The sequence below is a fragment of the Apium graveolens genome, chromosome 10 (genome assembly GCF_009905375.1).
Source record: "Apium graveolens cultivar Ventura chromosome 10, ASM990537v1, whole genome shotgun sequence".
Lineage (NCBI taxonomy): Eukaryota > Viridiplantae > Streptophyta > Magnoliopsida > Apiales > Apiaceae > Apium > Apium graveolens.
Window position 1 is genome coordinate 139,793,283 of NC_133656.1, and position 27,765 is coordinate 139,821,047.

The following is a 27,765-nucleotide window of genomic DNA, read 5'->3' on the forward strand; positions in this document are numbered from 1 at the left end:
TATCGCGTTCCATTTGAAAGACCCTTGAGATCTTATTGATGATTTGTGATGAATGTCGGCTTTCGCCTTATCTTGAACCTTGATTCTTGAAATCCCAACTATCCCTTCATAAACCTTCCCTAGCTCAATGATAGAAATATGCCACCTAGAGTTTTAAAAGAGAATGCCTTAAAAGTAATTGCGAAAAGATATTATTTATTGCATCATAGAACTGTCATTTAGTTACTTGCTGAGTTTTATACTCATATATTATGCTTTGTTCAAACCATGGCAGTTAAGCAAGAGGGTGGCCAGACTTAGGCGCACTGCTTGTAAGAGCGTACCTGGTGGCCCATACCGTGTTGTAGGCTTCCAGATGCCAGAGCAAATAGTACAGGTTGTGTGTGAGCAAGCGCTTAGTCGGAAAGTTTGTAAAGATACAATGGGTTATCTGTCAGTTCCAAGTCTGAATCGATTATGTAAATTTGGAATTATTTTGGGTTGTAAATTATATAATATGGTTGGTAGTTATAATCTTTTCCCAAACTTAATCATGTTTGATCCTGTTATTAATTAATCGGGATCTATATTTATTTATTGTTTGTTTAATGTTGTGTGGGTCCTCATTTCATAACCCCGAGATTGAGGGCGTCACACAAAGTGCTCAGGTTATATCATTCAACAAATCATTTGGGTTCATGACCCAAGCGAATGGTGACGAGTATTGAAAATTGCCAACGGAGAATACGTTTAAGGTGAACACTGATGCCGCAATCTTTGAAAACTCTAATTACTATAATCATTCCATGATAACTCCAGATCACATGGGTAATCTAATAGAAGTAAGGTCCAGTTGCAAGTAAGAGAGCGTTAATCATGGAAATTCAGGAAGCACTCGGTTGGATAAAGACACAAAATTGGCCAAATATTGAGATAGAAACTGGACGTCTATTTGTCATCCAAGCCATAAGATGTTCATCTACATGTTTTCATACACGAGTCGAGTTATTGATGCATGCAAGAAGGTTTTCGAGTTTAAGAATCAAAAAGTGATTTCAAAGTTTGTTAAATGTTTTGTGAACAAGGTAGCTTAATTTGTAGCGAGATATAATTATTCTTTATTTGGTTGTGTTTGAACGAGGGATAGTACACCTCCGAAATTGAACCTTGTATTATCTAACAATTTACGAGCGATTTACATGTTTATGAAATTTTACATATATGACAAAAAAAAAGTTAAATGAACTCGTTTCACAAAAATGTTATTTATGAACAACTTAACTTACAATTTACGAACTTGTTTTTGTGAATATTTAATGTATATTTATGAATTTTCTTGTACATTTCTTTAATGAATAAAAAAATTCAAAATAAATTTAAGTTTAAGGATCAATATAATAATAAGTAAGCATCTTTTCCTAAGTACAAAAAAATATATTCAAACTATATTCACGAACCTATTCGTAAATATTATAATCGAATTTATTCGTAAATTTGAAGTAGAATTATGCAGCGCTTGAATTTATAATCTGACTTTAAATCGTGTTTATGTTTTAGAGTGAAAAACTAAATTAGTCACTTTATGGACGTCACATACCCATAATTCCGTTTAACGGGATTGTCCGTCCAAAATACTTGCCAAATACACATGTCCGACATTTGTACAATATTCTATTTTTTAAAAATTGATAAAGAATACGTATTTTAGATATGCATATTCACTTTCTACCAAATACGCATGTTCGCATCTTCGATATGCGTATTTGTGATATTGTAGAATTCGCATATCAAAATTCGCATATTAAAAATGTGTATTCTACACAAAATTAAAAAAATAGAATACACAAGCTAAACAAACGTAATTGGTGGGTATTTTAGGCCGACTATTATGTCAATTGGCATTTTGGGCACTTGAAGTCAAAAAATAGTATATTTTGATAATCCTTTATATGTTTTACTTATCTAAAAATTGAAACAGACACTTTTCATTATTATGTAATTTTCTCGCAATATAACAAATTAAGTATTATGCTAAAAAATTTATTCGAGATAATTTTAATAAAGATACTTCTTTAAAGACTGATTTTATATATTATCAATTATAAAATTATTCTTTTTTTCTTTTTTATTTCAAATTGGGTTTGAATTATTTACGAATAACTGAATTACTCCAACTTTTAAAAATTTGAATCAAATTCGAATTGGATTAAATTTTAAAATTAAACTTATCGACCCGACTCGAACCAGACCGATATCAGAAAAATGATTTATTGGGTTGTTAATCCCATAAAAATAATCAATCAATCAACCGTACCCAGTAAATACTGTATAAGACAGTGTCTAGGAATGATATACCGTACGCAGTTTTACCCTCGTTTCAAAGAATGAAGAGATTGTTTGCTCAAAAGACCCCCGACTTGTGTGTGCACGTATATGTGTGTTTTAGATATAAAGTATGATACATAAAAGTACGTAAAAGTAAGCGGGACAATATCTTGACCCATAATTTCTTTTCACACCGGACTTACATATGCCGTGAGAACCATCTTTCCCCTTAATTTTTAATGTCTTCTGGTCAAAAACTCAAGCTCGTTGTTACATGTAAGATTAAACCGCAACATTTTCTGTTGATTACAATTAACAATAGCCACAATAATTAAATATTCGCTCAAACCCTTGTACTGTTTGAAAACGACCACTGAACCGAAATATTGTTCAAAATATGATACTACGTATATTTGTTAACCGAATAATCCGATATAACCATAAAAACACCGACTAATGCGATTCCTGATAAAATCAAATAATTAAATAATATATAATTGAGATGTCAAAATAAAATAATATAACTTGAGGTTATAAGATTGTAATCAAAATCGGGGTTGAGCGCTACAACCTACACGGACGACATGTTATGTTTTACTAAATGTGTATTTGTAAAATACCCAAAATAATTTCCTCATTTAAAGACCAAAACATGGGTCACAATTCACAAAGTTACATAAGCCATCTCGGAACAGAAAAATCCAAAGAAGGGGCAAAACCGTCCCTTGGAAACTCAGCTAACCACCCCAAACCCCACCCCAAACCCCACCCCTTCACTCTCCAAAGTCCTCAAACATCAAACAAATCCCTTATATAATCACAAAAATTAAAAGAAAAAAAAAGATAGCGAAGACAATAAAAGAAAAGGTGGTAGATGCATGAGCAACTACAAACTACAATCTCTTTCTCATCTCTCTCCTCCTCATCTCTCTCTCTCTGACTTTTCTCTCCCTCTATCTCTCACACTCACACAAACCCTTCGCCACCTTAATTCCCTATTGTAATCTCATCATCTTCTACTTATTATTAAACCCCAATTCATCAATTTCCCTTCAATTTCATCACTCCTCGATTTCTACGCCTACCCATTCTAACCACCTTAAGGTATATTATATTCAAACTCATGTTTGTACTTATAATATTACTTATCATATTCTTGTGTTTTTGTAATGTATGGGTCTTTTGGTTTCTTGGGTTTTCTTGATTTTCTTGATTTACATGTATATGTATTGACTTCATCAACATCATCATCCTCATCATCCTCATCATCCTCATCATCATAGACTTAGTTTTCATAAGTGGGGTTTTGTTAATTTATGTTTAATTTGTGTTTTTTTATGTTATGTTGTTGTTGGGCTTTGTTTTGTTTTGAGTCTTGTTGTGTTTGGCCTTGAAAAAAGGTGGTAGGTTGGTGTGGGTTGACTTCTTTTTTCCACACAATTTGGGGATTCCTAGATATGAATATGTGCATCTTTGTATGTTTTAGTTTCTAGTTATGGGTTATGGTTTAATTATTGAGGGGTTTTAGTTTGTTTGATTGTAAAGATAGCACCTTTAAGTGTTGGTGTGTCACCTTAGTTGTGTAACTAAATTAGTATATTGAAAGTTTCGATTTTTATTGGTTGGTTGATAAGTTGACATGACTGTAAATTCATTTTTTTGATATGATTACATGTTTTAGAATTTTGAATTAGATTAGGAATTGTATTTTGGTATGAACATTGTTATGAGGCTAGATGACGACTCTTGACTGCCATATTGAATTGCAAATGTCAACTATTGAGTGTTACTGTATTATACAAGGAGGTGATCAAGAATACCAATTCTTAATTCACTAAGCTAATGATCTCGGCCATGCCTCTTTTACCTTTTGCTCAATCATAATGGTTTTTTTTACAGATTTGACAGGAACATTGCAAGCTGCCATGGTGAGCATTAGAAGACGCAGACTCCTAGGACTTTGCTCTGGTATGCATGATTGCTTGTTTAGCACAAGTTAGCTTCATTAGTGCCATGTGTATTACTTGAAGGTCCTTAATTAGTGTACGCTCTTTTTGTTGGATTTTCTGCTTGGCCAATCATTTGATTGAATGAATTGGTGTGTAAATCAAAAATCTAAATTGATACTTATGTTTCGTATGTATTGATCGTATTCATGATGTCCGATGTGTCTTGTAGGAAAGAGTTCATTCTCTGCTCCAATTCCTAAAACATTAGATGGCGGACAGACTCCTGAAAACGCTACGCCAAACCCGAGGCCGTTTAGTATTAATCCTGTACCCTCAGTTGATCTTGACCAAGTAAAGGAGGTAAATTTGGACTTCATAGACTGTTCTTTTACTCTTGCCCATATAGGTTGTTAGCATGCATATCAGTACCACACATTTCTCGTTCAAGTTTTAAGATAAGCTTATTCATGACCGTCCATGAAATGTGTAAAACCTACATCATGACTGGCTTCACTGCATGCCTTCTTTTCTTTTCCATTTGTAACTTCATATACTTGTGCAATGAATAAGAAAACGGAATAAGTTGGTGTTTTAATCTCTATATATTTAACCATGCAGTTTTGGGGGTGTATGTGTCTGTTGCTACATTACAAACTGCATTTAGTGCCGTATTCGGTGACATTTGTTAAATTTTGTTTATATCCTGGTGTTGTGATGATTTTTGCATCCAGGTTTTAATGCAGAGACCTGTGTGCAGCCGAGGCACTTGTTTGAATGTCTTTTTGTTTAGCATTCGTCTCTTGCAGCTCAGAAACTGTTAATAAATCAATTTGAATAAGTTTGGATTGGACTTTGCTCACTATTATACCATCTTGACCTAACATAAGCTAACAACAGATATATGTTTCTAGTTTTGGAACTCGAATTTATAATATCTCTTTCATTTACATGCAACAAGTTTAAAACAACTGTCTCGTTTACTAGATACTGTGGTAGATCTGTTTTATCAGCTGTCTAATATAATCTGATACATGTTGTCCACCCACCCATGAGCTAATGCATGGTGCTTTGATGTTTCTCAGAATGGTATATCAAAAGTACATCCTGGATCATCAAACATGTCCACTTCTAGCTCATCAAAAGAGCAGCAGCAACAGTTTTCAGGTCTGTCAGTTCATGTATTACGTTCAAACTGCAACAAAAATAAAAACTGCTTTGATTATGTTATTATCAGTATACTACGTCCAGAATTTCAAATGTGGTAGCTAATGATGTCTACAATATTCTTGGTTTTGTGACTGCACAACCCTGAGAGTGAGTTATCTTTTTTAAATTTTATTAGGGGACTATCAGGAGGCAATAGGCCACTCTCTTCCTTACTTGACAAAAGAAAAATGTGAAGAAACTATGAGCCTGTCCCAGACCAGCTGGCATAGACATGGGAGGACCCAAGATGTATCTCCAGAGTGAGGGCTTAATTATACTATTAAAAAATCAAAATTAGAGAGGAAAAAATAGAAATAACTTTCAGCAAATTAAATTAGACCAAATTTAATTAGCGAAAAAACTAGACTTTGACTGAGTTTTTATTAGCTGCTGAGAAGGGACTTTTAGAAGGCAATAGGCCACTCTCTTCCTTACTTGACCAAAGAAAAAAGTGAAGAAATGAGCCTTTAATAGGTCCCAGAAAAAGGGATATTACTGAAATTGTAGTACAATGACTACAATTTTAATTTAAGTATGTAGTAGAATAAGATTTTGAAGTACTCCGAAAGTTGTAATAGCGAGCTGTTTTTGAAACCTTACTACACAGCTCCACAGGAATTGTGGGGGCATAAATCGATATTTCCCATGCTCAGGCTCAGCTAAAGAAGGTCGAACGAAAATGTAATGACTTTGGCTGAATATTTAACTCCTGGCCATGAAATTTTTGCAGAGATTATATCAATATTATTCATTGCCATTCCGGAGAAAGAAGTTGGTATTTTTTGTTTCCTTGTGTGTGTGTGTACGTACATGACCATGTACTTGGGCAGAGGATTATTTAGTTATATTGATCATCTTCTTGGAGTGAAGTTGCTATATTTAATTAGAAAAAAAAAAGTTGCTGTATTTTGTTGCCGCGTGTGTACTTATATGACTATGCACATGTGCAGTTCCAGAAGTAAAGCGTAGAAAGCGACACCGGAGGAAACATTTCGAAAATCAAGAACCTTGCATAATGCGAGGTGTCTATTTCAAGAATATGAAATGGCAAGCAGCGATAAAAGTTGAGAAGAAACAAATCCATTTAGGGACTGTTGGCTCACAAGAAGAGGCTGCGCGGTTGTATGACAGGTACTGTTATCGCCTGTATCAGCTATTATTATCTCAGTATTAAAGTACAATATATTCGTGGTGCAGACATGATGAACCGATATGAAATCAACTGGATGCAAATTTTTCTTAATTTTTTTCTTCCCTCAAGTGGCATTGGCAGGCTATTGAAAGAAAGGGTAGGACATAGATGAGAGTTGAATATGGGATTTAATTGCATGATTTGACGTTTAATTCTTACTGAGATAGCTGTAAGAATTGCTGCTAGTATAATATGCTTCATGTCCTCCGTCTAATAGATCTTTTAAATGGTAAAACCTAATATAGATTGAGTGAAACAGTTAAAAAGTAAAAAAAATGATATGTGACGATGTATTGAAATGTTCTGAATTTATTATTTGACAAAGAATATCATTCAATTATACTGATACAGATAGTATATGTATTTGAGATAGAGCCGTGTAGAAGATTTCTTGGAAGTTACAGCAAAAGAATTCCAGATCTCAGATTAAATTGTGGGCACAAGACTTGTTATTACGTCAAACTTTTTACTTTAGTTGGTATGCCTGGAGTTATGCAAGTAGGATGTAGAAATTAGGACTGGATTTTTTTTTCTTCAAATTAAGTGTAGGGGAGCGGGAATTTAAGTTTTCAGGTAAACAAAAGATAGAAGGCGCCTTTTTACACTATCAAAATACATAAGATATTGCAATGGATGTAACCACACGTCATCACCGAACCTATGTTACAGCCAAACACAATCTATATTCCACATTGCTCTATTGAACCTATATTACATCATCTGCATGATTCAGTATTTAAATTTCTTGTATGCAGAGCTGCTTTTATGTGTGGAAGGGAACCCAACTTTGAGCTCTCCGAGGAGGATAAGAAAGAACTAAGAAAATTGACTTGGGAAGATTTTTTGGCTCTTACTCGTACTGCAATAAGTAGCAAAAGTAAGTAAAGGTTTTCAGTTTTTAATCTCTGCGAAGTCACCAGATTATGGTTTTGTTGTTAACATTACCTCTTAAATTCGCAGAGCAGCAGCGGAGAACCGAGTTTAGTTCGAGAAGAAAGCTTGAGCCTGCTGATAAAAGTTACTGGGAGGCTGGTCAAGGAGGCATCTCGGGCTCAGAAGGATAGAGGAAAAATCACTTCAATCTGTGGAAGCAATTTTCCCAGGAACGTAGGTGGAGAAGTCTAGTTCTACCATTGGTAGGCTTCTAGTATATTAATGGTAGCCAGTCACCTTGTTAGGTTAAGCAATCTACTTGCTATGCTTGAAGGCCCCTATTAGGGCAAACACCGGTGGAATTTAACTGCTGTTAGCAAGCAGATTTCTATATTAATCATAATATGATGGTAAATTCTTTAGCTAATTACTTGTTTTTAAAATCTGAAGCAGTATAAACTTAAATCACTTGAGTTAAACAATAAATCAAAATTGGACAAACGGAACTCTTTTCATGAATTAATTAACATCCATAGTCATAGTGCTTCTAACTTAGAAGCCCAATGATCTGTTTAAGTATGAAATATTATGTTCATGTGCATATCTTTTCTTGTACAAATCAGTGTTTCAAGCATCTGTTAATGCCTAGTTCTATGAACTATGGTTGTTAAATTTAACAGATATATAGAATTCCATTCAGCTTGGTAGTTAAATTTATGTTGATTATAGTTTCGATTATAATTTCGTAAAACATCATCCAAAAAATTGTAACATAAAAATCATATTCCACTATTTTATTTTCCTTCTTTTACTCGAAGAAAATCATTTCTACTTATTTCACTTGCAAAGAAAATGAGCGTCTCGTTCACTACCTTTACGCATTGTCCAGGGTTCTGTCTGAGTATTAGTGTATTATATCTGCATACTCTCAAAATCCTAATCTTCTCTAAAAAATCAGGGGTTTTCTTTGTAAAACTCCAAAACTTTTGATTTATTTTATTTCTTTCAATATTTTTTTTCAAGAAAGAACCTTTACCTATTTAATTTGTTTAATATTTTTTTAAATCTATTTGTGGAAGATTGGATTTTCTTTCATCTTTAATTTAAGCGGAAAATATTTGATTCGAGTGTGAAATGATTATCTCTTTTAAAGTTTTTTTTCAGATTTAATTTTTTTATTTAAAATTTCAATTTGTTTTCTCTCCTTTGGTGAGAGTGTGTTTGTTCACTTTTATTATGAGTGTTGAATTTGATTTAGTGATAATTTGATTTAGGGATAATGTTTATGCTAGATTACATTTATAGTCGATAGTTCAAACTTCAAACGTGTTGGGATTGTGATATGTATATATAAATATATTTTTTCAACGCATCGTTTTATGATCTCCGCACACGAAGACTTGTAAAAGACCGACAATTTGATCCATTCATATTTGTTTCACTCGACCATTTATGAATGCCGTATGCCTTTCTTTTATTGAATTAAATATATTGTTTTTCAGAAAAAACAAGAAAAAAAGAAAATAATAATTTCCACAAACAATTTATGGGTTCATCATAAATATTCTTCCTAGCAAATCATTCATGTCATATACTTTCATATTATCTATTTACGTGTTTCGTGTACTTGAATTTCAAATATAAAACCGATATTTTTAGGGTTGGTGTACTTTCGTATTAGCGTACTTTCGTTTCGTATCATTTCATGTCATCTTTTTCGTGTAAAATTGAATATTAATATTAAATAAATAAAAATATAATCTTTAAGTAAAATTTTTACGAAATATATTATAAATATATATTAAGATCACATTTATATACACATTATAAAATTAAATAATTGTTTTAAAAATAAATATAAATATATCTATTATAAATATACATATATTTATTATAAATATTAATATTTAATTATTATATCTATTATGTTCTATATTTTGTGTCGTGTCATGCACTCGAAAAAAAAATACAAAATCGATACTAAATCTCGCTCATGTATTTTTGTATTTATATATATTCATGTCGTGCACCAAAGAGGCAAACACAAATAATAAATTTTCGTGTCGTTTAAGTTTCGTGGTGTTCAAAATTATCGGGTCTAATCTCACCCCTTTCAATAAAAAAATAATTTAAGAAAGAAATAACCCGGTTTTAATCATTTCCGGCTGAGCCAACCCAAAAAAAAACCTGGTTCATCAGCTGCTTCAACCTTCAAGAATCAAGACTCAAAAACCTCTTTTTCTCAAACAAATCTAAAGACTGATAAAAAATGTCTACACCCATCAAAACCCAAGAACAAGAAGCTCCCTCTTCATCTGATTCTTGGAAACAGAGGATTATAATACCCACTATTCTTGCAGGTATATATATACATACATATACATATATAAATATATATGTATGCAAGTTTTTTTTTGTGGGTTTTTGAGATAATGGTGATTTGTGCAGGTATTGTTGGAGGTGGCGTTGGATTGGTGTCAAAGCATAGAAAAAGTCATGGCCTTTCCAACATTTCTGCTACTTATGCTACCAATTTTGCTATTGTTACTGGCTGCTATTGTGGTAATTTTGTTGATAATTCAATTTTATGATTTGTTTTGTGTTCAAGTTTGGATCTTTTTAGCGTGTAAATATGTTGGGGATGATGGGGTTTGGTAAAGTTGTAAACTTTACTTGATTGTTTGAGCAAAAGTGAAATTGGAGCTGAGAAAATTGGGTTTTCAAGAAACGAATGATTCGGATAATTTTGTTGTTCTGGTCACATTTAAATGATTCTTATGCTAACATGTTTATTAGTTTATGTATTTATGTGTAAAAGTGGGGAGATGATGGTGATTGATAAAGTTATAATCTTGACCTATTTATATGCGTGCAAGTTATAATCTTGATTTATTGTATTAGCAGAAGTGAAACTGGAGCTGTTTTTTTAAAGAAAAATGGGGCTTTTACGGAACAGCATTTTTTGAATAATCCCTCTTTGTCCTTTCATTATTTTTGTGATTTATTATCTGCTCTTCGCATTTTTAATGATTCTTGTGTAGTGTGATGTATTTGATTTTGTGCTAAAATGCTGGATATGATGGTAGTTGATGAAGTTATAATCTTGACTTACTTTTATGCGCGCAAGTTATATCGCAGCTCGTTTGAATACTACTGAGCTTTATTAGGGGTTATATTCTTAAGAAGTATGCAGACTGTTGTTGATTTTATTTTTCACATACATCCTCTATATACTATCGTATTAGCAACAATCTTAGCTATATTTTTATATAGAAAGAATTGATTGAACAAGGTGTTTCGTTTTTTATGTTAATAGACTTTGTATAATCCATTTAGCTTTGTTTTTATAGGTTTTTGGTATGTTCAGTTGAAGATGTTACCTAGTGAACTCTTTGAATTTTCTTAAACCTAATTAGAAGTAAATGGAGTAATGGACCAAGCTTATAGCATTCGATATAATTGATTAATTAAACTTATTTACTAAGTCCATCTTTAATGGAACTCTAAAATCATACTTTTACACCATTTTAGTGTAAAAGTTTACTCCAACCCAACTCTAAAAGTCACACCATTTTGGCGTGACACCAAAAATTGCACCAAATTTGGCGTTACACCAAAATTTATAGAGTTTTTTAAAGTTCCAATACTATCCTTACATCCTTTTACCAAAATAAATCATTCCTTTTGTACCCAAAAAAGAAGAAGAATATGCTTCCAAAACAAAAAAGATCCCTTTTTAGTGTGAAGTTTGGTGTAAATGGGTTGGAGATGATCTAAATTTTAATGTGATTTTTATTTTTTACACCAATTTAGTGTAAAAGTTACACCAAATTGGTGCAATGGGTTGGAGATGCTCTAAGCAGGCAGTAAGCAGAATAAGGTTAATGTCAGTTGCTACAACAGCAACAGTGTTTTTGGCTGGTCTGATAACTTTGTTGAGGACTAACTAGATGTTCCTGTTCACTTATTTTCTCTTTTCATGATTTGTTTGTTGTTACAGGAGCACGTGAGTTTGTAAGAGTTAGCAGGAAGTCAACATCTGATGATCTTTTGAACTCTGCAATCGGGGGTTTTGGTTGTGGAGCTATCCTTGGCCGCCTTCAAGGTCGAATCACACAAACAAACACACACACACACACACCCCACTATTTATGCCTTAAGTACTGTCTTCAAAAAGTATGCTTATCCCCTAAATCAGTCTCGATAGTGTGAAACATTATTTATTAGAAGAGATGTGATTTGATAGCACAACTGTCTTAACTGCAGAACATTAATATAAGTAGAAGGTTTTGACCCCTCTCGGTATATTTAACCTAAAAACGAAAATTCGGGCTGGTGATATTCTTTAACAATATAGGTGCTTCATAGGCTTGAACTTGATGAAATTATGGCTATAATCTGGATCTTCATTGATATCTCACGAGACATCACTTGACAAAATTATTGTTATAACTTGTTTGATATCTAGCAAGACATCACTTGATCATATTTTTTATTTTGAGAAAAACTCTGTTCCATCTTTTGTTGAACATCTTTTACTAGTGCACCTTGTTTACTCAAAACTCAAAAGACCTTAATTGCATAGCTTTGAACAATTGATGGAATCCAGTGAAGTTTCTCCAAGGTTTAAATAGCTTATCGTGATTGTGATTTCCAATTAATATGCAGGTGGTGTGCCCGGTGCAATTCGTTATTCAATCATGTTTGCTGCTGCCGGAACAGCTGTGGATTTTGCAGCTCCTAAATTAAGATCTTACCTGCAAAGCTTACAACATGATGATAGTTGGTTGAAATTGCCTGAATGGTCACCTATCCAAGTACTTGATGAGGAAGCTCTTGCTGCCAAACGGGATCGAGAACAACAAATGTTGGAACGTCGGACTGCCCTTGATGTAAACAAAGAAGAAGCTTAAAGAGTACTTGATCTTTTATGTGATCAAGCTCATCATAGTCTAGCTCTCTATCTACAAACAAAATACTTACACAAAAGGGTGGTTTGCTGTATCTCTTCGTTATCACAATCTTATGGCATGGCAGAGCGACTTGTCCACACGTTTTTGTTGGGTTAACTCTTTTGCTCGAGTAATAAAGAAATTTGCCATGGCATATATAATGGCATTCTGGATCTAGATTTTATTAAGAATGATCTTTTCTGCTTACATTCATTTTATAGGCGTTCACTTTGGGTTAGAACTTAGAAGTATGTGCTCCAACTCATAGTATGTACAAGCAATGGGCCTTGGTTAAGCAGGACAGGAAGAAGCATTACAAATTTACAGTAGTGCTTAAGATTAAGTTTATCACATAAGCTTTGATGAATGCTCTAATGAAAATAATTAAGCATGGCAAATGGTGCCTTAAACTATAAGTTCTTGAAAAATAGTTTTGGTTCATATAGGACCGAAATATAAAAAAAACAAGTATACACAAAATATAGAATGCAAGTTAATTTTTATTTAAGATTAAATCTGTACTTACTAATATTTTATAATCATATATACACATAATAATACAATAATGTTGATGCAGTTTTAATATTCTTTTCATTTTCCAATATTATTATTAACCGAGTAGATAAGTACAGTATATTCTGACAAAAAAAAATAGTAGACAAGTATATAAATCAGACAAGCAATTTGCATAGGGTTTTAGTAAAGACCTTGGGCATATCTGTGTTAGGGTTTTGTGAAGAAGATGAGAAATTTAGTAAGATTGATGTTGGAGCAAACTTTTCCATGCAAAAGAATAAAGATTACACGCATCCTGGACAACTCCTTGTATGACTATGCACCTTGAAGAAAGTTTCATATTGCTGCTAACATTCCAAGCTGCTTCACTTCATGCAAACCTACTGCTAACTCTTTTAGGCAAGCATCCACAGGTCCCTTGTTCCAAGTTAGCCTGTACACTACATTTTTCAAATCTTTTGGTAATTGTCTTTAATTGCTGTGTCCTGATCAAAGAGATTATATAAATTGAACTCGTAAAGATTGCACAACAAGAAAACAAAGTAAAAAATGATCGGTTAAGGTCAACTTCTATTTATTTGCGGCCGAGTTGAACCGATTTTGGTTAAGATTGGTCAAATTTAAGATTCAAACAATTGTATCTTGTTGGATGAATATGTTATTGCTCACAAGTTTTTTTAGTGATTAGAAAATAATAGTAGGTGATTAGAGTTGATCATATAATTGTAAATTGGCAGAAAATCCTCAAGGCCAGTGCTATCAAGCAAAGGAGGAGACATTGGGGAATGGGATTTAGTGATCAAGAAGAGGGAGCGGATGTTTGCAGAGCCTAAGCGTATGATAGAAGTAGGCGATGTTGTTGACTTAAATGACCTCCTTTTCACCAAAGACAGGGATTATCTCGTCAGATATAATGATGATCGACACGTATGAAAATTTCATTGTATTATGTATCCCTGTTTGTAGTGGAAAAGTAAGAAGTGAGATCAGCTAATTACGCATACTGTGACTTTTGCAGGTAATGGCTTCAGAGTTGGACGGCAAGGTTGTAGTTCTGAATTTTGTGCCACTTGATCTTCTTGACTTCCTATGGGACCGAACGTCAGACTTGATAGATACATACACTTATTTGCTGTCTTACAACATAAATTAAGGAAGTGTATGAAGAGTTAGCACAACTTAGAAAACCTTTTGAAGTTGTGCTCATTTACCTGTATGACAGACACATACCGCACATACGGCGCGCCTGTTGTCACAAGTGAAGAATCATTTTACACTACATTCAAGACTATGCCTTGGTTAGCACTTCCGTATAAGGACTCAAAATGTAGAGATTTGAAGCGTTTGTTTCATTATCCTGAAATTCATAATCTTTGTTATAATACCGACCCTACACTTGTGATTGTTGGTCCTCATGGCCAATACGTTGAACCTTGGGGTGCGGACATCATCAGTAAATTCAGGCTTCCAGCATACCCATTCACTCGGGAGAAAGTTGCCTACTTAGACACTAAAAAAATAATGGAATTGAAGTTGGAGATGCTCTGGGATCGTAACACTCTTTTTACAAGAAAAGATGGATTCAAGCTCAGTTCTTTTGATGTTTTCTTTTAATATATTAAAATCTTTTCCTTTGTCCACTAACCTTTGGCCTGCGGTTTGTTTTCTTTCATGCTACAAAACTATGTTGAACCCTTCAAAGGAAAAAGAACCCATATATATCAATTTGGTTCATCTGGGTAAATTAATATGTATTATTAGCATATACATATTTGTCTGTGGTATCAAAGAAAGCTCTGTTTTGTTAATTTGGTCTTTTTTCTAGATTCTAGGAATCGATGTGACTGTTAAAAAGGAAAGAGTTTATTTAGTAATTTTTTGCATGTCCAAATTACAGAGTTCTGTATAGAGAGGATCGGGTAAAAGTTTGCTGTTCATCGGAAATCTCTGTTTTGTTATTTCTCGAAATTTTACTCAATGTGATTTATCCGTAATGATTCTTAAAATGCACTGCATGATTCATGGTTTTCAAAATTTTCTTTACCTGGTTACTTGATACCTACCATGCAGGTTCAATTTTCTCAACTTGTTGGAAAGAGAATGATAATCTTTTTTGAGGGTAATGAAGAAGAGATTAGTGATGATCGTAAAGAAAGGGTAACTGGGTTCTTAAACCTGTTAAAAGAAAAGTACCGTGACAAGAAGGGTACGAGTGATGAGTTCCAAGTGATATACATCACCTCTAGCAAAAAGGAACCCCCCTATGATGATCATATTGCACTTATGCTATGGTTTGTGTCACCTGCATCCGATCTGTCGCCCATTAATATTAGTTCGTATTGTTGTTATTGTCACCTGTTATCAAGATCTTCTTGCTATAGAAGATCTTCTTTCTAAAGATGTTGGACGCATCACGAATGGGAACGCAAATCTTCAATTCTTGCCTTTGAAAGAGATGGAAGCGTTGTTAGGAAATCAACTGATCTTTCTTTCGAAGGTGTCGATCTTCCCTTTCATTTTTGGGATATGTATGAAGAGGCCTTTTTTGAATTAAACCAATTTTACCAATGGGATCATATGGACTTCCATTACCTTGGGATTCAGCTAAACTTTTACTCCTGGTAAGAGAAATTTAACTGTCAAATTATGCTTGAAAGTTGAAATAACCATTTTTAATTTTTGTATTATATATTTTGAAGAACAGTGTTGCAATCATCCAACTTCAATAAAGAGTTTTAGTTACAATAACAAAAGTCATTAAGCAAGGTTTTCGGTTTTTTGTAATTGTCTCAAAATTATGGTATTTTGATGTAACTGTTTTTTTGGCAAAGTCAATAATATTGAATATTCCATCTCTTCTCCTGAACAAATCTAGAGATCTCAACTTTCACATTAGATCTCTTTAAATTTTTGTCCATTTTCGTGAATTTTCTAGTTTAAACATTTTTTTTTTCGTTTCTCGATTAATTTTTGAAACTGAGGGAGCACAATCCTACTTTTCCAGTTTCCTTCACCAATTACACACTTTGTGATGAATATTAGTTGATCAAGAATTATTAACTGAGATTTTACCATTTTAGATGAACTGCTTGGATAAAATGTGGTAATATTTTATTGCTGACATGTTCTTATGGTAACTTAAAGTTCTTTAATTGTTTAGACTTTAGTCATAATTATAAATCCACATAAAGGGGAAAGTGTAAGGAGTCTTTGCTTCAATGATCAGAAAGATTTGTTGAACCTTGGGGTGATGGCATCATCAGCAAAACATGAAAAGGGAGCTAAGGCTGGGTATGCTCTGGGATCGTAACACTATTTTCAGAGGAAAAGATAGGAGCAAGGTTAGTTCTTTTGATGTTTTGTTATGATGTTAGACTTGCTTCCCTTCTCCAAGAACCTTTGCCCTCTGCTTCTTTTTCATTATACTACTAATTATTAAATAGTACTAAATAGTAAATACTAAATTCCTTTTTTCAAATCCTAGCTCCCTAAGAAACACTTAATATTTCATTAATTACATCTAATACATACTGTTTGTATAACAAAAGTGAACATCAAATTTACTGATTTGGTTATCAGGGTAAATTGATATGCCTGGTTAAATTAACAGACACACAGTGTATATGCAACTCTCAACTGACACTCAAACAAGTATCCGTGCATGTTAAAGGCATTATATATAACATACATAAAATAATATACTGTGTATGTCTATGACTGTATGAAACGAGTGAAGTGAAGGCAAGTGTTTCTCATGTCATTTTAGAATTTTCAATTACAAGCATTGAAGAACATGAAATGCCCATGCTAAAGTGGTTAGAGTTAAAGTTTGGTGTATATGTTCATTTGAAGTTCATGTTCTGTTTTTTTTTTAAATATTAATGCTTAATATAATAGGCCATGTAGATGATCAAAATCTGAAAAATGTACATTTCATGGGTTGCCATCTTTTTCCTCTACTATTTTACTAAATAGTCCAACTTTGTAGGTTCGGTTTTCTGAATTTGTGGGAAAGAGAATCATACTCTTTTTAAGGGTGATGATTTGGAGTGTAGTTTTAATTTTAGAAAAAGCAAGTTAGTTATGTTCTTAAACATGTTGAAAGAAGGTACTTCTCCATCAAGGATACGTGTAATGAATTTGAAGTACCATAAGCATATATATCGAAGATGTGCAAACATGGTTATTATCACTTGCATCCGAGCTGTTACCCGTCAATCTTAAAATGTATTGTTGTTATTGTCACCTATCGTCAGTACCTCCTCGTCCTTGTTCTTGGTACGGTGAGGGGAGCAGAAACAGTTCAATCATCAATGCTTGCCTTTGATCGAAATGGAAGAGTTGTCAGAAAATCGGCAATACATACTTTCGTGGATATAGATTTTCCCTTCTATGCTGGCAGTATGAAAAATGAAGCTCTTTATGAATTCAATTATGATTGGACCGAATAAGTATGTCTGTTTACATAATTAAGCTGTCGTAACTGACGTTACATTTTTTATTGGAACCAGGAGAGTAGTGTCGTGCACATTGGTCACTGACCTTCTGAATAGCTGAAACCTAGTTTAATCAATTTGTTCGGTGTCTTGTGTTTTGTTGCAAGGTGCTAAAAATGTTGTTCTGTATTTAGTACAATGATTCTGTAAACACTTATAATTCAATTCCCTCGTATCTTACACATCATGTGTTTGCTGTTCAGTGTTCTGAGATGTGACAAGAATATCTGAGATGTAAACACTTATAATTCAAGGTTTACATCGAGCTCTTCTCGATACTTTCAGTTCCCTCAAGAATTACAAAGTCTTAACTCTGCACTCAGCTTATTTTCAGTACCACAAGTTTGATATTAACTTCTATTCCATCACGATTTTGTCAATGAAAAAATTAGTATTAGAATATTGGCAGTTACTTTCATACAAAAGACCAAAAAAAATTGTCTTCATATGTGTTTTCCAGTGAGATCACAGAAGAAGTAGATTGGAAATTAAGAATCCACCTCCTTAACCACTTTTTTCTTAACCTCCTCTTAGGACTCAGGTTGTCGAAGAGCTATGATGTAATGGAACTTGTTGCAGATAAAGTGATAATGCACAAGAAAATCAGAGTTTAGCGCGATATCTTAAATCATCTTCCTCTACCTTCAGTGAATTGAATAACAGTCACTGCAGCAACAATTATTGGCCTTGCAGCTTCTGTTAGTAGTATTATTAATACTGGAGCGAATGAGGTCCTTTCTTCTCTCTAAAACTCAGTTCAACAATTTTCTATGTAGCTGCCACGAGGTTTTTCAAGTCCATGTAATTCCAAAAGTCTGCATGTTCTCATTCTTAAGATCAATTTAATTTAAAGCATTTAAATTTATGAAATATCATGTTTGTGAAACCCAACTTCTAGTAGGTTATTTAAAGCAAAGAGAGTGGAGACTCTGGAAGAGCTCCTTGCACTAATGGACCTTGTTGCAGATAGAGTATAAATGCACAAGAACACGGAATTCAGGGTGATAAGTAGATCATCTTCTTCTATCTCTTTAGTCAATAGAATGATAGTCACTGCAGCAAGGACTGGAGTTTCAGCTTCTATTGGAAGTATTCTCAGTAACAGAGAAAATGAAGCACCAGTATTTGCTCTAAAACTCAGTTCAATAATTCTCTATATAGCTGTCAGCCTGTCACAGGTTCTCATGGCAATGAACAAAATCTAGCCATCTCGAGCAACTTGTAGAGGAGCAGGGAAATGCTTGAAGACTTTGCAAGTAGCTCTGGGAAGAGGTAAACTCTATTTTGTAACTTAAAGAATCAACAATGGTTATATGAGTACATTAAAGTACTAATGAAGTTAAACAAGTTGTTTGCTATTTACAAATATGTTTTTTGCCATTTACAGCCCTCTATTCACAATAGAGTATTTTCTGAGTTTTCCAGCAGTGAACACACTAGAGCATGGTGGGAAGTTGGCATCAGGAATGATATTTAATAAGATATATACAAGTTCTGCTAGGTTGTATGCTCTCGTACAAGTTTGTAGAAGAGGAAATGAACGTGTTATTGAAGCAAAAGTGGCTCAGAAACATGGAAGAGCCTTGCAGAGCTTTAAATAATAATAATAATAGTAATTATAATATATAAGAGTTTACGGAGACCATGTTTTTGTTGGAGAACACCTATATTCTGCAATCAAAAATAACTTTTTGATAATCATAATTAGTATTATATTTGAGTATAAATCATTAACAACAAAATTGCATGAAGAGTTAAAAAAATGAAAGTTAGTCAGCAAATTCTTGCATGATAGATGAACTGGTTCATGGTATGATATTTCTGTATTAGAGATGAACTGGTTGGTTCCGGCTGGCATTTTATATGTGTAATATTAGATTTATAACATCATTTGTAGTTATATTAATATTAATTTCACAAATAATTTCACAAATTCAAAGGATAATACTTTTTTATACGTGTACCGGTATTAAAAAAAGTTTACTAAAAAAAGGTATTAAAAAAGATATTACACCTTTGAGATATCAGACAAAAACTTATTATATTATTTTGATATGGAATTGAATTGGGTGTATTTAGGGAAAATACGATGACACTCAAATAAATTTTGAATATAGGTATTTCAAAATTAAATCCACAGTTTTTCAACAAATAGATATTAAATTTAATTTTCCAAGTTGACTATATATTCTTGTCATTTTAAGTACAGTTTTCTAATTAATTAAATTTTTCTTTGGTATAATTTAATTTAGTTTAAAATTGTTGATTAACTCTAAATGAATTATCATACACGTTTAAGAATATAAATAATTAAAACATGATCATAAATATATTAATATGTGTTATCTTCTTATTATTTTAAAAATAATTTTCAAAACCTCAAATTTAGAATCACTTAAATTTATATATTATCAAAATTATTTAGATTAAATTTATTCAACAAATTAAATTTATAGAGTTAAATTAATTACATAGATCACTTAAAATAAAAAAAAAATATGTTTTTTCAAAAATTTCTATTTTTTTTACAAAAATATGCTTTCAAATTTTGTATTTATAAAAATAGGTGTTTTCAATTGTTTTGCAAAAATACAATAATCAACCTACAATTGATGGGAAGTGGGCTTCAAGTCGAAGTACAGCCCAAAGCATTCTACATGTTCTGCAAATGCAAAGCCTATGTACAGTGACAACATACCATGCATAATTATTTTTTTTCAAAAAGTAGTCCGAAAAAATAGTTTGAAGATGATTATACCAGTCCGTTGTTTCACATGTGGCAAGGTAACCCTTCTTGGTTCTTGATTTGTTGTTTTGTTTTAAATTTTGTTTCCTGAAGTAGGGTTTATCTTTTTCTTTTTTAATTTAGGGTTTTCTTGAAATTTGTTTGCTGTATGTTTTAGGTGATTGGAAACAAATGGGAAACATACCTTGATCTTCTTCAAGCTGATTATGAAGAAGGGTCAGCTCCAAATTCTTGATTTTTCTCACAATATATCTGCAAGTTTATATTTTTATTATTATATATTGTTCTTCTGCTCAAGTTGTACTACCAGTTGGCAGCTATATCTAATTTTGTTAAATCTTCTTTTATAATATTATGTATAAGCGCATACTACTATGTGTGGTTAAATGCATGATGTTTTGTTCCCTGATTTGATCTAATAATTGGTTATTATTCTTTAATTTACAATATACAGTACTATTTTGAACGCCCGGGCTGATTATGCACTTTGTTGAGGCGTCCCAACATAATTAATATTTTTCAGTGGGTTTCTTGTGCAGAGATGCTCTTGATTCACTTTGTCTGGTTCGTTACTGCTGTAGGAGAAGGCTGATGACTCATGTTGACCTTATTGAGAAGCTTCTGAACTACAACAGTAAGCATTCCATATGTATCTTTGTGTATGTTTGAATATTGTTTCTGTTGCATTTATATGAGCATATCATAATATATGCAAGCATAGGCATATATTCCTATGTGTTATATTGTGTCCATGGAGGTCAATTGGTTGGCAACAGCAATTAAACGACTAATTACTATTAAACGCATGTATTCCTTTTTCTGGAAAAAAAGTTTGATGCTGGTAAAAAATTTTGATGCTTAGTAGACCTGCTTTTCTGAACCTATAAGTTTGTAGCTTATTTTAGGCCCCACAGGTGATTGATTAATGATAATTCATTCAATTACTATGAGTTGATCAGGTGGATGGTATGTGTTCTTTGGTACTTCTAGCAATCTTTATGGCTAAATATAATTGGAACATGAGTACAGTGCCCGTGTTTATGATTTGGTGGACGTGTTTTATCTGCTTTGATACATTAAGCTTTGCATTTAGATTCTTTGATTATTATTCTCTTCCATAGCAAGTGTAGATAGGATCTGCAGTAGCTGTTTGCCTGATTTTAGTTGTATTTTTTATTGGCTGTCTGGTTGGTTTCTGTTTTTTTTTTACCAACATGGAATTTCTTGCAGCTTTAGAGAAGTTCGAGGGAAGCTGATACTGAATGTGGTCGCAGTTGGGTATTATGGGCCTCTACATGTTAATATAAGCCCTGATATTGAGTAGACAGCAATTAGAGGAATGAGGGAAGTCTATCTAATATTGTATATATATCATGTTAGTAGTTTGGATGATATTGTGAATAAGTACTTATCAACTATATTAAAACCTGGAGATCGGAGAGGTGCAAGTATCTGAATTTCATTTCTTGAAGCAAATTCTCAGGCCAGTACGCAAGATCAATCCTGAGATTACATCTACTGCTAATTAAGTTGATGTACAGCACAAGAACATGGACAATGATTGTAAAACAGAAAGAGGGAACTGTGGTTCAAGTAGGCTAGTATCAATCTCTTTCAATATGGTTAAAGAGTCGTCATAGTAGTGTTTGTTATAGTTAGGGACATGCATATACATTACATATTTGTATTGTTATGTTTGCACTTGAGTGAGTGAAGAAAGTGTCGTAGCATGCCATGCCAAGGCACAACTGTCAGATATTAGGTTTATATGTCAAATACTCCTTACCCTGTCCCATGTTGCATGTTCTACTTTTTTTTATTTATGGGATTGTCCTCACAGAAAATGCCACTTCTAATTAGGACCTTGTTTATGGACACTAGTTTTTTTCGTATGGACATTAATTTGTAAGTAAATGACAATTATAGTGCATATTATTAACACATGGGTTGTTTCCCTCTTTAAGTAAAATTCTAAAATGTAATTTGTGGTTATTAGAATTCATTCTACAGAACTTGTTATATGATTTTGAGGATCGAACGAACCCAATACCTGAGACGACGACAGAGGATAAATTCTTAACCAATTGAGCTATCCAACCGAGCTCACTTATTCTATCTTGAAGATTATAAAACATTGAATACAAATACTCAGATTTTTACCAAATTATTTGTGACTTTGAATTTTTACATAAATTTTAAGATGCAAAAACAAGACATCAGAGTGCTAGAATTTTTGATTTAAATCTTTTTTTTTGCAAGTCAAAATATACACTTGAAGTAATGTGCAACACAAATAAATCATTCCTTTTTTTAGAACTTAACAATAAAAAAAAGTTACTCACTCATTTTTATATTTTTTTGACAGAGCTCATTTTTTATTGAAAATCAAACATTGCTACTAATTAATGCTTGATTTGAATGATTGGGAAATTCTAGTACACATGGTTCATTTTACTATTTTAGTACACTTTCTGCACAACATTGTCTGAATATTACAACTGACACACACACAACACACACACTTTCACCTCTCCTTTGAGAATCCAGGTAATCTTGATTCATACTTCACTCTCAACCCTCTTTCTTTTTCTCTCTTTCTCACTCCCAGACTGGAACACATTCACAATCCCACATTTTTACATTATAAAAACCTTTAAAATCCCATCTTTTCTCATTTCCTCAACACCCCTCTTTCTTCCTTATCTCTCTCTACATATACATACAAAATACACACAAAGATTAGAATTTTAAGCTACCCTTTTAATCACTAAGCAAAATGCATGACCAATTTTTTAATTTCTTGGTATTGGATCTGGAAGCCTAATTGGCACAACTTTCAAGAAAATTATAAAAATGAAGGTTTTAGAGAAATCTTGGTGTTTTTGTAATGGTGGAGGCAAGTCTGAGAGAATGAAAGGTTCAATATTTACAAGTAAAGGTCCAGCTATGGCAAGAATTAGCATTGGTGGGTCATTGTTTGGTACCGGCTTTCTTATTCATAGGAATTTGTTGCTTACAACTCATGTTAATCTCCCTTCAGTTGCTTCTGCTGAGTCTGCTGAGATCTGGTTACAAAATGGTGTCCAAGCTTGCCTTTTTCCTCATAGGTTTGGTTCTTGTTATCTTGTTTCGATAATGTGCATTGTATTTTTTGATTGCCCTGAACTTGGTTTGTGTGAAATTATTTCGAATCAGCTCTAGTTGAAGTGACTCAACGTGCATTGTATTTTTTGATTGCCCTGAACTCGGTTTGTGTGAAATTGTTTCGAATTAGCTCAAGTTGAATTGGCTTAATCGCTTGCTTGGTATCTTAGAGTTCAAATGTAGTTTGGAAATTTATGGATTTGTTGATTTGCCTGAACTTAGATTGTGTGAAATTGTTTTAAAACAGCTCAAGTTGAATTCACTTAATTGCTTGTTTGGTATCTTATAGTTCAAATGTAATATTACAAATTACGGAATTTTGGGAATAGCATAGTGGTAAAAATCTATCTTCTTTCCCATCCCTTTAGGCCATGAGTTAAAATTTTGGTAAGGGCTAGGGACTTTCTTTAGCGAAACTACTTGCATTTCAAATAACGGTATCAAAAATTACTATTGAACTAATATCAGTCATGGTTATTAGGTCCTGCCTAATTGAGTCCAAGAATAACATATCAGCTCTTTGTTTAGAAATCAAGCATCTTTAATTTCCCTCAATGTTGATTCCAAATTATTAGAATTTGTGGAGTGGACAGAACACTCCACTCCACTTGTTCATCATTACAGCCTTTAAGTAATATGTATGGATCTTCAGATATTTGCTTCTTCCTGATTCTTGCTCGCCTTCTACATGTTGCATAGGCATATTTTTTTGTTGATGATAAGATCTTTTCGTTTTTTGGATGGTGTCTGATGTGCAAAACAGAAAAAGGAGTGTGTGACAATTGACAAACTTTCCCTTTACGATTATCTCATGACTATTCTAGTCTATGGTTCTTGAAAGTTGGCAGCGAATGATCCTAGAGTGCTTGATCCTTGAACTTTGGGAGATCTCCTTTGTATAGCAGTCCAAACGTATCCAAATTATATACTGATGGATCCAAATGGACTGAAAGTCCAGTTGATTTGTTTCTTTACTTTTTTAGGCAAGTTTTTGTCTCTTGAAGGTACAGACTATATCTTAAACTAGCATGTTGTTAGGACCTTGTGCCGTTCTCCCAGTTGTAACCTCTGTTTTTTTTAACTTCATGTGAGGGTATGAATGCTTGAGTATTCCCATGACAATTCCTAAATTTAGTTTTTTATCTGATCAAATTTACGGTAGAACTTCCTGATAAATCATCTTGGATTCTGTTGTCTGTACATATTTTCACCCCTAAATTATAGATTTTGGTTATTGGTTTTTCAATTTTTTGTCTTAAATTATAGGTTCTTCATTACCAGCTCCATCCTTGATCTGACAATAGTTGGTCTAGATTGCATGGACGGGGACTCAAACGCTCAGGTTCAACATCCTTTGTACATGAAGACATGCACTAAACTAGATCTGGATCTTGGGAGTGTCGTTTACCTATTAGGTTTTGCAGAAAATAAGGAATTGAAAGTGGGGGAGTGCAAGGTGGTGATAGCCACAGACAATCTTATTAAACTGTCCACGGATGAAGTAATATGGAACCCCGGGTCTGCTGGTTTTGATGGTCATGGAAATCTTGCATTTATGGTTTGTGATCCTATGAAGCTAGCCACACCTCCAAACACAAAATCCACTTCAATATCATCAGCTTCTTTATCTTGGAAAAAGGATTTACGCATGCAATTTGGTATTCCAATTCCCATAATTTGTGATTGGTTGAACCAGCATTGGGAGGGAAACCTTGATGAACTCACTAAACCGAAGTTACCAATCATTCGATTGATGTCTGCTGGACAAAAGAGTGAATTTTCTTCTGCATCCTTCACAATGAGGCAGGTATTCAAGTCAGCAGAAATCAATTCAGCAGAAGCTGAAGAATACGGAACTCAATCGTCATCAAACATGAACTCAAAACCTAACTGCGTTCCCGGAACACGCCTTACTCCTAGTGCAAATAAGTGTGAAGTTGAAGCTCGAGTCAGTAATCCAAATTCCTCACATATACAGGGAATTCCAACTCCAGAAATCTACGAGTCACCGAGATTAAATTCAATTCCTTTGTCAAAGAAGGGAAGCACCCAAAACCAGCTTTTAAGTATTAATTTTCCTCCGAGGATTACCAGACCGGCAGTTTCGCATCAGCATCTCCGAAAGCTACTCCCTTTCTCAGATGAGAATTTTGTAAAGCAACCTCCCTTGCAGCATGCAATGCAAGAAGAAGACTGTGGACATAATTCTGCTGAGGATGCCGATTCAGTAGGCTCCATCAGTGAAGTCCAATCTAGTCCATTTCCCATGAACGTTCCGGAGGTGCAAAATGGTTATAATAGCAGTGATGGAGAAACTACAATGTATTCGGCAGAGACAGCTGAAAGCCGCAATTATCCTAGCCCCAAGAGAGGAAACTTTGATAACCAAGTAGGGAGGAGCCAAAGCTGCGTAAATTACAATCGCTGGGGGGCTGTCCAGAGGAATCCCATTGCTCAAAGGAGCATGATAGACAATAATCGAAGTTTTGTACAGGGTAGAAGAATGTACTCACAAGGGGCAACTTCTCAAAGGAGTAACGACTACTACAGTCCTACTGTGTCATCCATAATGAAAAAAAGGAACAACTTGGAGCAACCAAGCAGGCCCAAGCAATATGCAGTTCATTCATCTGCTAAATGGACATTCTAATTAGTCTCAGGTCTACTGGTTAATCTGTGTTTTAGCCTCCTTTCCTGCCAGCCTTATTTACTTGTACACTACATTCCTATACAGCAACTTGTAAGTAACTTCAGTGAAAATATGTGCAGAGTAATTTAAGAAAATTTAGCAAGTAACAGAAAAGTGTTTTTTGATAAAAGCCCCACCAACTCCTACATATTTGTAGTGAGTATCTTTTTTCTTGCTTGTGATGCTCAGAGTATAACTTGTGTATTCGACGCCCACGTATACAACGTCCCCGTCATCAATTTACTATTGTCATCCATGGAAATACTTAAAAAGAAAATTGTTAGCAAGTTTTTGGTCTAACAATGCTGCTCTACTTGGTTATATAGTCCAAGTTTACAATTTCAATATACAATATTAACATATTTTTCAGGGCCAGTGAAGTTGTTCCTCATTCTCGGACATTGGCGATAAATATCACTTTATAGGGAAAAATTGACCAAAAAGACACTGTTAAAAATTATGATTCAAAATATTATTGCGACGCTATATTATTTATTTATGTAAAAAGTTGAAAATTTTATATCCTATAGCATTTTATCACATTTTTTAATCAAATGTGCAGCTACATGATATAGTGTTTTGGCACGTCATGTATTTTGATGTCAAAACACTACTTTATCTAATATTATATATATATATATATATATTTAAAAATATTATTTTTAAATCCAAATAGGAAAAATGTTAAATCCTAAAATGCTTAAAAATTGTTTAATTTATAATTCACACTTAAATTGTTTAATTTATTTTTAAATATTTTTAAAACCCAAAAAAAGATTGTTAAACTCTAAAATGTTAAGAATTATTAACTTAAATTACACACTTAAATTTTAAAATAGTTTAATTTAAAGTTTATATTTTTGTTCCTAGAGTTTAGGAGGCCCATTACATTAGGTTTTAGGCAATGGACACTCTAAATCCTAAATCCTAAATCAGTGAATTTTTTATTTAAATTTTAATATTTTTAAAACTCAAAATGAGATTGTAGAACCCTAAAACACTAAAATTTATTAAATTAGGGTATCCTCTTAAATTTTAAAAATTCTATACTTGTTTGCCCGCGCTATAACCCGTATATTTTTGGGTCAAGTGTGATAATTTGGTAAATAATCATAAAGTGTCTAGTTGTAGACTTGTAGTAGCAGCAGTAATAGTGGAGTATCGGAGAATATTAATTATAGTTATGATTGTATTTGTGAAGTAAGGGTAATATGATATATAAGTGGAGGTTACGTAGAGATTTGTGCACATAAGCCTTTATTTTGGTATTTGTTGTATTTGTTGAGTCGAAGAAATTTAATATTAACCAGGTGTATCTAGTTTAATTGAAGGTAGTGAGTTAGTAATTTGTGTGAATGTTAATTCTTTTTTCTTAGTTTGTAAGCTTTAATTGAAGTTGGTATATATTGTAAGAACCCAATTAATATCCAATTTTTTATGATTTTTGTATGCACTAAAAGATTGGACAATCAGTATTGGTGCGTGTGAGTTTAAAGAGTAATGTTGGTTGTATTATTTTATTATTTTTATTATAAAAAGTTCTTGTTAACCAATTAGCAAAGCAATTAGTTGTTTCACCAATTAGGAAAAAAACTTTTTTGGGAGTAAATTGTGTGGGTAAAATGACTCGGGTTTAGTCATTTAAAGACATAGGTCGTGTTTAGAAGTTAGTTTTTTGGCCAAAAATTAGTTTTTTTA

General features: G+C 33.1%; 3 protein-coding genes and 2 long non-coding RNA genes across 5 annotated transcripts; all 5 read left to right on the plus strand.

Annotated features, from left to right (window-relative positions):
* Positions 1 to 3,133: 3,133 nt before the first annotated feature.
* LOC141693579 (ethylene-responsive transcription factor-like protein At4g13040) lies at positions 3,134 to 7,954 on the plus strand. The gene is made up of 7 exons (XM_074498720.1): positions 3,134 to 3,408; positions 4,204 to 4,272; positions 4,483 to 4,613; positions 5,336 to 5,417; positions 6,410 to 6,590; positions 7,407 to 7,528; positions 7,612 to 7,954. The coding sequence occupies exons 2-7, from the start codon at positions 4,230 to 4,232 to the stop codon at positions 7,713 to 7,715; spliced, it is 663 nt and encodes a 220-aa protein (XP_074354821.1). The 5' UTR covers positions 3,134 to 3,408; positions 4,204 to 4,229; the 3' UTR covers positions 7,716 to 7,954.
* A 1,728-nt stretch (positions 7,955 to 9,682) lies between these two features.
* Positions 9,683 to 12,651, plus strand: LOC141688864 (uncharacterized). The gene is made up of 4 exons (XM_074492986.1): positions 9,683 to 9,884; positions 9,973 to 10,086; positions 11,525 to 11,629; positions 12,193 to 12,651. Exons 1-4 carry the CDS (start codon positions 9,794 to 9,796, stop codon positions 12,435 to 12,437), a joined length of 555 nt encoding a protein of 184 aa, XP_074349087.1. The 5' UTR covers positions 9,683 to 9,793; the 3' UTR covers positions 12,438 to 12,651.
* A 2,195-nt stretch (positions 12,652 to 14,846) lies between these two features.
* On the plus strand, positions 14,847 to 18,007 carry LOC141693239 (uncharacterized). Its single transcript, XR_012563050.1, has 3 exons — positions 14,847 to 15,613; positions 16,153 to 16,333; positions 16,981 to 18,007. It is a non-coding gene; the product is annotated as an uncharacterized LOC141693239 (long non-coding RNA).
* A 2,132-nt stretch (positions 18,008 to 20,139) lies between these two features.
* On the plus strand, positions 20,140 to 22,101 carry LOC141693302 (uncharacterized). The gene is made up of 4 exons (XR_012563067.1): positions 20,140 to 20,272; positions 20,392 to 20,450; positions 20,774 to 20,868; positions 21,465 to 22,101. It is a non-coding gene; the product is annotated as an uncharacterized LOC141693302 (long non-coding RNA).
* Positions 22,102 to 22,720: 619 nt separating this feature from the next.
* Positions 22,721 to 26,261, plus strand: LOC141692827 (uncharacterized). The gene is made up of 2 exons (XM_074497770.1): positions 22,721 to 23,341; positions 24,645 to 26,261. The coding sequence occupies exons 1-2, from the start codon at positions 23,088 to 23,090 to the stop codon at positions 26,026 to 26,028; spliced, it is 1,638 nt and encodes a 545-aa protein (XP_074353871.1). The 5' UTR covers positions 22,721 to 23,087; the 3' UTR covers positions 26,029 to 26,261.
* Positions 26,262 to 27,765: the final 1,504 nt, after the last annotated feature.

Excerpts from the sequence above, each read along its gene's own strand:
- LOC141693579 (XM_074498720.1), top strand. The coding sequence starts at position 4,230 with ATGGTGAGCATTAGAAGACGCAGACTCCTAGGACTTTGCTCTG. Across the intron at positions 4,273-4,482 it reads ACTCCTAGGACTTTGCTCTG|GAAAGAGTTCATTCTCTGCT; the intron begins GTATGCATGATT and ends TGTGTCTTGTAG. Across the intron at positions 4,614-5,335 it reads ATCTTGACCAAGTAAAGGAG|AATGGTATATCAAAAGTACA; the intron begins GTAAATTTGGAC and ends GATGTTTCTCAG.
- LOC141692827 (XM_074497770.1), top strand. The coding sequence starts at position 23,088 with ATGAAGGTTTTAGAGAAATCTTGGTGTTTTTGTAATGGTGGAGGCAAG. Across the intron at positions 23,342-24,644 it reads GCTTGCCTTTTTCCTCATAG|GTTCTTCATTACCAGCTCCA; the intron begins GTTTGGTTCTTG and ends CTTAAATTATAG.
- LOC141688864 (XM_074492986.1), top strand. The coding sequence starts at position 9,794 with ATGTCTACACCCATCAAAACCCAAGAACAAGAAGCTCCCTCTTCATCT. Across the intron at positions 9,885-9,972 it reads AATACCCACTATTCTTGCAG|GTATTGTTGGAGGTGGCGTT; the intron begins GTATATATATAC and ends TGATTTGTGCAG. Across the intron at positions 11,630-12,192 it reads TATCCTTGGCCGCCTTCAAG|GTGGTGTGCCCGGTGCAATT; the intron begins GTCGAATCACAC and ends ATTAATATGCAG.